The sequence below is a fragment of the Mustela lutreola genome, chromosome 2 (genome assembly GCF_030435805.1).
Source record: "Mustela lutreola isolate mMusLut2 chromosome 2, mMusLut2.pri, whole genome shotgun sequence".
Lineage (NCBI taxonomy): Eukaryota > Metazoa > Chordata > Mammalia > Carnivora > Mustelidae > Mustela > Mustela lutreola.
This window is the reverse complement of record NC_081291.1, coordinates 213,766,850-213,777,320: the sequence shown is the minus strand read 5'-3', so window position 1 is coordinate 213,777,320 and position 10,471 is coordinate 213,766,850. Positions and strand designations below refer to the sequence as shown.

The following is a 10,471-nucleotide window of genomic DNA, read 5'->3' as shown; positions in this document are numbered from 1 at the left end:
AGATTTATATATTTTAGAAAGAGACAGAGAGAGCATGAAGGGGGAGGGGCAGAGGGAGATCAAGAGAGTGAATGCTCAGGCAGACTCCGCCCTGAGCGTGGAGCCCAGCATAGGGCTCGATCCCATGGCCCTGAGATCATGACCCCAGCCGACTGAGCCACCCAGGCGCCCCCGGGGGTGGTGCTTTTCATGGAATATGACTAATCCTTAGGTCTTTTGATTTCCATGTCCAGATGAGGAAGCTGAAGGATCACACGCTAGCAGGTGCCTGAGTGGAACCCAAGGCTTCCTGGACTGATCGCTCCCAGATACCATTAGACCCCCCCCCCCCCCCCAGTCACACACCGTCCTCCCCTGTGTGACGGAGGAAAGGACCAAGGAATACCTGTGGAATGGACACAGGAAATAGCAAATGAGAGCCTCACGCACTATCTGCCAAGTACCCAAACGTGGCACCGTTCATGCATACAGATGAACTAGAGAATAAAACTGTACTAGAGCACCAGCACTATAAAGAACATGTACAGGTAGCAAAATAAATCCAGTCCAAGTATCCCTGAGAATCCCAAAAATTCGTTCGCCACCGTGACTTGAGGCTGCTTTCCGGATCCGTCTCTTGGCCATCTGGCTGGATTTTGCCGCATCTCGTTTTTTTATCCCTCATTTTAAGTATTTTTGTTTCTTCTAATTAAAAATTGTTCCTCATAGTAGTGAGCAGAAGAGGCTGGAAATTATACTCCTCAGTGATCAAGAATTTTTTTTTTTTAATCGTCGAGGCCTTTATAAAGCAACACATTTCCACCGTGGAGTGTTTTTTTTGCCAAGCGAGCCTTTAAAATCTAGCTCTTTGGTTGTTCAGATCTTGTCCTGGAATCTGAGAGTTTTAGATGTGGGGTTTGCTCAGGTGGTTTCCCGCTGACCCTCACAGGTGGGCGAGAGGAGGAGGGGGGTGCTGTACCCCTCGGTGTGCACTCCCTCCTCGGGGACCAGCTCGGAGGACCCCTGCCCAGATGGGGCCTCGGGGGGGCTGCCATCGCCAGGATTCTGCCTGCTGTTTTCCGAGACTTGTGTAATGACACTCAGTTTGTCGAAGATTTCATTCTCATCAGCGGGCGGGAAGGAGAAAATCAGAAGCGTACTGTGATGAGGATGGCCTAAAAACTGTGAGGGGGATAAAAAAAAGAAAAGAAAAAAACCCACAGAGTCAGTGATCAAAATTTCCCCATTCCTTTTTCTGGGCTTACACAGATTTCATATGGAACTCCTGGCTGGAGAAGGCTGGTGTAAAGCATGTGACAATCACAGCATCAGAGTTCCTCAAAAGTTTAAAAATAGAATGGCCATACAGTGCAAAATTTCACTTCTGAATACATCCCCAGAAGAACAGAAAGCTGGGTCTCAAAGAAAGAACCGGAAGGTAAGGGCAACGCAGGTGTCCGTCAGTGCTGGCATGGACAAGGAAAATGTGACCTATCCATACTGTGGAAAACTATTCAGCCTTGAAAAAGAATGGATTTCTGACACCTGCTACGCAGGGTGTTATGCTAGGTGGAGTAAGTTAGACATGAAGGGACGAATGTTGTATGACTCTACTTAACGTGAGGTCCCACAAGGAGTCAAATTCACGGACAGAAAGTAGGAAGGATGGGGGGGCTGCAGAGGGGGAGAGGGGGAGTTCTTGTTTAATGGGGACAGACTCTATTTGGGATGATGGAAAAGTTCCGGCGATGGACAGCGGCGCTGGCTGCCCACCAGTGTAACCCAGCGTGAAGGCACTTAACACCACGGAACTACGCACTTAAAAATGGTCGAGATGGCAAATTTTACGTTCTGTGTGTTTTACCACAATTTCTAAAAATTCAACCATGAATCTTCATCTCAGACCACCCTCTGATGATGCAATCAGGTCCCCCTCTGATAATTTTTCTTGTAAACTGGGAGGGACATTTTTTTAGACCGATCCCAATGCTGTGGCATAAATGTGGCCCGAGCGTCACCTCCTCTAGGAAGCAGCACGTTGCAGGCATGGGATGAATACGTCTTGGAAAAAGAACAGAATCTCCCACGTGTCCTCCGGCTGGTTTAAGGGTCCTCTTTGGGGCTCGCCAGCACCCGATGGGTCCGTAACCCTCAGCCCTGCACCGTGGAGAGCCACGAGTCACGTGTGGCTTACTCACCACCTAAAATGTGGCTAGTCAGAATCCAGATTCCGAAGGCTTTGTAGGAAAAGAGAAGGTCAGTATTTCAAGTATTAAAAAGGCTATTCATTACGTATTGAAATGATTATTTTGTATATACTGGGTTATATAAAATATATCATTAATGTTAATTTCGTCTTCCCTTATTTACTTAAAAAAAAAAACAGACATGGCTACTAGCCAATTTAAAACACACGTGGCTCGTGCTAAGTTTCTGTCTAGTGCATTTTATGGGTACGGCCTTGTCAGTTTCCCTCCCCGGAGCTGGGGGTTGGGGGTTGGTTACGGGCCAGAACCTGAGTCTAACCATCTGGGTCTCTCCCGCTCTTTGAACCATGAAAGATGCCCAGCTGTGTTTCCCCGAACATCTGCTGACTTCAAGTTTGCCAATTTCCCTCCTTGGAGCTCCACCAGTGTCTTCAGGACAAGGTGGAGACAGTCTCAGGGCACTGTGTCTTTCCTTCTCCCCTCCGCTGCTGACTTGTAGCTTCACCCCGACAGTCTGCTGCCCTCGTAATGTCATCTCCACACTCAGCCCTTTGATGGGACTTCATTTAAGCCGTTGGCAGTGGCACTGCCCCTGGTGTGGACCTGTCAGGATTTCCACCTCCCACCTTCTGGGTCTCCAGCAGCTGATGGAAGGGGGGGTGGTGGCAAGAGGAATTAGGTCCAAAGGAGGACACTGGGGGCAGAAGGAACTTCCCCAAATCCTTGGGTCCAGTGGATTCGTAAGAATGGACTAGAGCCATTCTCGATTCTCCAGGGCAAGGGGACAGGAAAGAAGAACAGAGGAAGACGTGTTGTAAGTCTCAGGAAAGCAAGGACCAGGCTGGTCTCCGGGTGGGAGACACACACACACACACACACACACACACACACACACACACACACAGTCTCAATATATCCTATTGGATAAACCTCCCTATGGCTTCAGTGCAAAGTCTCCATCCCCACTAAGTCTCCCAGAACTTTCAAGTATTCTCTGGGCCATGGTGAGGGGACCCTTACATCGTGCATCAGGCTAGTGAATTTCATGATGCAATGATCTCAGTCTACATAGTTTCCTGGCGCCTCCCTCGTTCTCACCACCCCCCTACCCCAACTCTCCCCTTCTCCAGCACCTGCCGGCATTTCTCAGATCGATCACAGTGGCTGGCTCTGCAGGTGGGTCTGCAAAGTCTTCTAGCCTCCGAGGGGGCTCATTCCAGCCACCCCTTCGCTGTGCCCATCTCTGGCTTTGACTTGCCTGGACGCACGTAGTCCCATCTGTCCTTTCCTGTCTGACCCGTCTCTGTGATGGCGAGCCAGAAGCAGAAACAGCAAGTGACTTGCTGTGCTTCCTGCCCCATCTCAAGAGACTAGCTGTGTTTCCTGCTCCATCGCCACTTAAAACACTTTCCACCCAAACAATGGGCCTTTCCCCCTTTGTTCCCCCTGCTTCTCAAGAGCTCACAGAGGCCTCCTGGCTCATTCTGGCACCGCCATCCTGGTGAACACCTCCTGTTAAAAGGTCCCTAGCCACTCAGAAACACTTGCCTGGGGTCACGTGTCTCACTTGCCACCCACCGTGGCTGCTGCATGGCCCAGACCAGCCCTCACTGTGGAGGTGCTTGTGCCCTAGCCTCTGGGGACCCTGGGGCTGGCCTGGCTTGCAGCAGAGTAGTCTCAGAAACTGTGCTATAGAGAAGAGAGGGGCCTTGACCGTGCAACTGTGTCCTTCCCGGTGGTAGTCTATAGCCCCCAACTGGGTGGTCTGGGGACCAGGCCTGGCATCAGCTATCATGACAATGTGACCACAGGACCAGAAGGGATAGAAGTGACAAGGCTGTGGATGGGCACATGCATCTTGGAGCGTGGGACACTCCCTGGGACGCAGGGACCTGCTGTATCAGCAAAGTTGTAGGGGCTCCGTGGGGGAGGCGAGCTGGACGTCCTCTCCAAGGTAAAGAACCAACGATGCCCCCCCCACCCCCAAGAACTAGCGTGACGCTAGGTGGGCCTCATGGGTCTGGAGGCAGCATGTTCTGCCCTGGGAATGCAACTCACAGAGTGACACAGGACAGCTGCCACGGGCAGGAGAGGGCCCTGCAGAAGGTATGGGCCACGGAGCAGGGTGCCCTAGCCACATCTCGTGGCTGGTTGGTGCAGGGCTATGAAGGCCCAGCATGATCCGCCAATGATGACACATCAATTGAATGTGAACTGGCTACGTGCTGTGGCAGGTCCCCAAAGGGTCTGTGATGGGAAAAGATGCTGGCTGGAGTATCCGTCAAATCCTAAAAGTTGAATCACGGTGCAGATCACTACAGTTTGGGGACTAGGTGAGGCCATCACACAGCAGGGAATTAGACCCTGTTGGAAAAACAGCTCCAGGGAACTGGGAGAGACAGTCCAGGACACTGGGAGCCTGGGCCACCCAGAAGTGAGTCACCCTCATAAGGCCTGCTGAACCCACCGGGTCCTACAGCGAGGTCTCAGGAGACATAGGCATGGGGCCCAGCCTCCCACACTATGCACTCCTGTGGTACCAGCACGTCTGCCTCTGTTCACACCATGACCACAGGGGTGGGGGGCGGGCAGTTGAGGGAGTGGGAAAAGGTCAAACATGGTTCATGGGAAGTTGGGCACAGCACATGTGCGCAAACCCAAAATGGCCTGTGGTAGCACCAGGGGCTGAACTGGACGGCCCTGAATGGCAGTGGAGAGGAGGAAGCCCTCCACTGGTGCTCTTCTTGTGTTGGAAGAAAAGTGGCCCAAGATTGGGCTCCTCCTGAACTCACAGGCAGAGGTTAATGGCTAGGCTGGTGCGGTCAGGGGACCCGAAGAAGAGAGACGGGAGGGTCAGGGAAGAGGAAGTCTGTGGGAGAGGCCTGTGTGTGGACTCAGGGAAGCGGCTCTGTGTTTCTGTGTCATTTCTGAACTCCGAGACGGCCCCGGGGCCCCCGGGGCCAGTCAGACCTCAGTGGTTCTGACCAAGGGCCTGTGGAACCGGGACGGCATATCATTCCTCAAACAAGCTTCAGCTCCAGCCAAGGGGCTCTGCTGCCTCTCCCAGGGTCGCCAACTCAGAATGTGACTTATTTGGAGATAGCGTCTTTACAGAGGTAATCGAGGTAATCGAGGTAAAATGAACTCCTTCGGCCTCAAATCCAATATGGCTGGTGTCATGGTCATATGAGCAGGGTCAGCAAACTATGGTGAAACCCAGGAATTCAGCGTGGTTTTAAGAGTTTTAAATGCCTACATTTAAGCGGTTTTATAAGTACTTATACAGTATCTTGATTTTGCCTCTTGGGCTACGAGGCCTAAAATATTTGCTCTATCTGGCCCTTCAGGGGAGAGTTAGCCGACTGCCGGTCTAGAGGGTTCCCAGAGGGAGGGCCTTTCCCACAGGAGTCCTGGTAGACTTTAAGTTCTGGTCGTCCCCTCTCACGTCAAGAGCTGGCTGGCAAGGAAAGGCCTCCTCTCCAGCACCGGCCCATCCCAGGCCTACCTCCTTCAGGTGCTGCGGCAGGCAGTTCCCCGGGCAGAAGGCGTGTTTGGTCTTCTTGTACAAACACCACAGCAGGGCCGAGCAGCCGAGCAGCAAGACGGCCGCGCACAAGGACGCTGCCAGGACCACGGCCACAGTCCAGGGTGGGGTTGTCTCTGTGGGGACAGCAAGGGGTGGGGTGCTGCGTTAGGCTGCAGTCAAGGACACCTGGGTCACCCGACCTCCACACTCCGTCACCATGGCAATCCGGTGGGAATCCCTGAAAACGGGGCCAGACGCCCATCTCAGGAGGGGCCGGTGAGGAGGAAACACGGGACACCTGCTCAAGGATCCAGGGGTTTCCAGCAAGTGCCCCCTCACCAATCCACCACCCCCTTCCTTTTTCCAGCTTTGGTTTCGGGCATGACTGCTGACATACCCGAGGAGAACACTTAGCAGGGGCTCTGAGCAATGAGCCTCCCCAGGTTTCTGGAGAAGCCTCTGCTGCCTTGACGCAGGAAACGGGACCCCAGAGCCCCAAGGAAATGCATGCGCTGTGGGGCTTTGTACTGAGAAGGGCAAAAGCTCTTGGCATGACACCACCATCCGAGCCCTCCGGCCACTCAGACACCCGCCCGAACTCCAGTGTGGCCTCTAGTGGCCTTGCGGCTGGCACGACCTAGCACCCACCGTGGGTTTCTGTCTGGAAAATGTCACAAAAGAACTCGCCGCCTCTTCTGCCAACACCTGGCCTTCCTTTCCTAGAGCCTTTGCTATCCAAAGCTCATGCCTGTGAATCCTTCCTCCGCCCCTTCAAGATGCACCTGTGTCTCCTAAAACCCAGGGCTACCTTTCTCAAGGACCTGCAGCCATTCCTCTAAATTGCGATCTTCGTGAAGGAGACCCCCTGTCCCCCAGCCTTGGCGGGAAGGGGGAGCCTGACTTGATAAACACCAGTTGGCATTCGACGCCGATGGAGCAGCGTGGACGCTGCCCTAGGCCCCTCTCAGCTGCTACGTGATGTGTCCGTTCCCCGAGCCCCTCTTCTCTGCCCCTCTCTTGCTCGTCCTTTAAAACACCCGGGTAGCTCTTTCCCTCCTGCAAGTCCTTACTGAATAAAATCTGTTTTTACTGCTCTACCCGCCAGCTTTGTCTCTGACCCGGGCGTTTGTGGTCCCGGCTCCCCTCATTCAGCACCAGGCGCCTTCTCCTGCTGCCCGGGGCCACCCACCCTCCCAACGCCAGGAGCCTGGCAACCGGCACCACCCTCCCGATTAAAACCCAAAGCTTCTGGGGCCCAGAGAGGACAAGCCAATGAACCCTGCCCTTTAAGAGTGAGTCTTTTTAGAAGGGAGTCATTTTATTTGCGGAGAAAATGTCGATTCCTACTTGCCCAGGGCAGACCGAAGTTCGCCGGGGCTGGGTTGGCTGCCGGCCCCCCAAGCCCCGCACTGAGCAGTGCGCGCCCACAGGCGTTGCATGTCTGAACCCATGTGGTGTTTGTGGTGGGGGGCTGGGAAGCAGGGGTTGGGATGGGCCTGCCCTCCTCCCTCGCCCCTCCTTGTTTCCATTCATGCTGGCAGTGGTCTGGTCATCACCATCTTTCCGGCCTGGGCCCTGAGCTCAAGGGACCTCCTCCCAGACCCCCTGCAAAGTCACCTCACTTGCTAGAATTGAGGAGGGGCACCTGCCAGCCTATATTTTCAGCACATTCAACCCAAATGTGTCTGTTCTTGGTGAACGCAGGGTCACAAGGTGAGCGAGCCAGACGGAGGGGCCCCCCCACTCAGCGGACAAGGATTAAGCCCCTGAGCCCACCACGGTCACTGACACTATGCTGAGTCCCTGGAGGGCAGTGCTCGGTCCCCTTGTGGTCGAGGCAGGATGTGTTGCCATCGCTGGTTTAAGGATGCTTGACAGGTACACCTGGTCAATGGCAACAAAGTTCAGACGATGCCTTTGTGAGTTACCCCAAGAGAGAACGGGTCATTGCTTCATAAGGGCTGGGCCTTAGGGGAGGACCTAGGTGGATGACCTAGAGCTCCCCAGAAAGCTCTCTGACTTCCTTCAGTTCCACTTGACGGTGTGGCCCGGAGGACTGCCTCTCCCTGTTTTCACCCGCAGGGAAATTGTGCTCACCTGGGGAATGAGTCCAGGGGCAGTAAATTACGGGAAAGGTAACCTCCTCTGTCCCCATTCATTTACCAGCTGAGTGACACTGGCCAAGTTGCTTCACCTCTCTGAACCTTGCTTTTCCAGTCTGTGAAAGGGGCAGATCCTTACAAGGCTCTCACGGAAAAATGGGTTGTGAGGTTCAAACGAGATAGCTATGTCTACACAAACCTAAAATGTTTGACAAAAGCAGGTTTTCCATGGGTTATGCTTTCCTTTTATAAAATGCTTGGGTTTTGTCAGTTCCTGGGTGATCGTTTAGAGTCACAAAATATTTGAAATATTTCTCTCATAGGCCAAATTGTAGCTCTCAAAGCATGTCTTGTGACATAAAGGTCTCAGGACCATTAGGGATCCTTCACAATGTGACTTTAAGAATGTCATTACTAATAATGACGGAGCCACCCAGGCACCCCACAAAAAGGATAATTCTAAGACCAGGGATTCTCATGATTCAAGCAGCTTGGGGGCTCCCAAGGTACAGAATTCTTTTTTTTTTTTTTTAAAGATTTTATTTATTCCTTTGACAGAGACAGATCAGAAGTAGGCAGAGAGGAAGGCAGAGAGAGGAGGAAGCAGGCTCCCTGCCAAGCAGAGAGCCCGATGCGGGACTCGATTCCAGGACCCTGAGATCATGACCTGAGCTGAAGGCAGAGGCTTTAACCCACTGAGCCACCCAGGCGCCCCAAGGTACAGAATTCTGATTTAAGTAAGAATGATTCAAGAGAGGACTAAAATGAGAAAAACAAAAACAAACAAAAAACAAAACAAAACAAAACCAGAGAGGAATGCTGTAGAAATAACGTGTGGCCTGGAAAATAATGCAGCCCACGAAGGGAGGGCTTTCCATTATTTAAAGGCATTGCAGAGAGGCTCGGCCAGCCCAGACGCGGGCAGGTCCCCTAGGACACTGACCTTGGCCTTCCAGATGATGCGAGGCACTGAACTGGGGGCCACAGAAAAAGAGAATGACAGAGAAGTCCCTCCAGGAGGACAGCATGGTTTTCTGTGTGGCTCTGTAGCCCTGAGAAAATGTGCTACTACGATTACAGAAGATTCACGTGCCTGTGTCCGTGAGACGGGAAAGAATCCCGGATTCAGGCAAACACTTAGTGCATTTACAAAGCAAGGAAGCGACAATAACATAATTCAGAGGGGTGCCTGGGTGGCTCAGTGGGTTAAGCCACTGTCTTCGGCTCAGGTCATGATCTCAGGGTCCTGGGATCAAGCCCCGCATCGGGCTCTCTGCTCAGCAGGGAGCCTGCTTCCCCCTCTCTCTCTCTGTCCACCTCTCTGCCTACTTGTGATCTCTATCAAATGAATAAATAAAATCTTTAAAACAAACAAACAAAAAAACATGATTCAGAAAACTCCAGGCCAGTGACCTTGAAGCGGATCTCCAGAAAAAATGACAAACATCCTGGAACAGATAATTAAGTGGCTAATTACCAACACATAAAAAGGATAAGGATGATAACCGAAAACAACATTAGGGCTTTGAGAAGAAATGAGCTCAAAATGGCTGCTTTCCCCCTTTTTTTTTGGACAGGGAGGATTTGTTGTGAGAGTATGGCATATGAGGGGCTGGTTTTTCCCAGGCTGTGATCCTTGGAATGCTGATCCTCAAAAAGGGTATTGAGACATCAGATATGCTAACGGGGCTCATATACGGGGGGATTTTTCCGAGAGGCCCCATCATTTCTAAGCACACCTGATTACGGGGCTCTTATTTCGAGAAATATCCAGACATCGTCTCGAACACAGTTGACACAGCTTTGCACTTGGCACTGGCTGTGTCCATTTTAGCTGGTATTTATCAGTTTTTTTACATTTACATTTACAGCGACTTTTCGGACAAAAAACCAGCACCGCTTATATAAAAGTCTGCTCTCTTCTGATGGGTCAGGGATCAGCAAGCAAGCAGCTGAACAGTATAATGGAAGCTGTATCCTGGAGCACAAAGCAACGATGGGTAAAGATCCTCAAGCTCTTTCTGGCAAACGAGACGAGACAGAGCAAAGCTGGGTGAGAAATACTTCAATAACAAAAAGCAACACTCAGGAACTTGCTAAGTGGAAATGACGAATCAGTGGAATCGGAGCGTTGCAATTTTCGTCGAACTGCACTGTGACACAGAGGACGAAAAGTTTTGTTCCCTCTGGAAGGAATTTCTGCAGCCCCCAGGTCTTGCTTCCAGGAGGGCCTCAGTAATGAAAAATGGCCAGGAGTGGGCCTGCGTGTATTCATCCTTCCACGGTCTGAGCTGGCTGAGTCTCCCGAGGATGTCTTTAAATAATAAAAAAGCCTGTTGTGGGGTGCCTGGGTGGCTCAGTCGGTTAAGTGTCTGCCTTCAGTTCAGGTCTTGATCCCAGGGTCCTGGGATCGAGTCCCACATCGGGCTCCCTGCTCACCAGAGAGCCTGCTTGTCCCTCTCCCTCTGCAGCTCTGCCTACTTGTGCTCTCTATCTCTCTGACAAATAAATAAATAAAATCTTAAAAAAAAAAAAAAAGCCTGTTGTGTGGGTGCAGACATCCAGGGGGCAAGACCGTATCGTCCTGTGTGCAAATGCAGTATGTCTGTATGTAAATGATCGCACTGTATGGCCAATGGTACTCTGCCCACCTCTCT

The 10,471-nt window shown here is 52.0% G+C and overlaps 1 protein-coding gene across 1 annotated transcript in view; it reads right to left on the bottom strand.

The window, feature by feature from the left end:
• Positions 1-500: 500 nt before the first annotated feature.
• Positions 501-10,471, bottom strand: part of LOC131825321 (interleukin-10 receptor subunit beta-like) — a 55,623-nt gene continuing 45,652 nt past the window's right edge. Inside the window, 3 exon segments of the mRNA XM_059164621.1 lie at positions 501-918; positions 920-1,161; positions 5,692-5,846. Of these exon segments, the coding sequence (XP_059020604.1) occupies positions 840-918; positions 920-1,161; positions 5,692-5,846 (476 nt within the window). The 3' untranslated portion in view covers positions 501-839.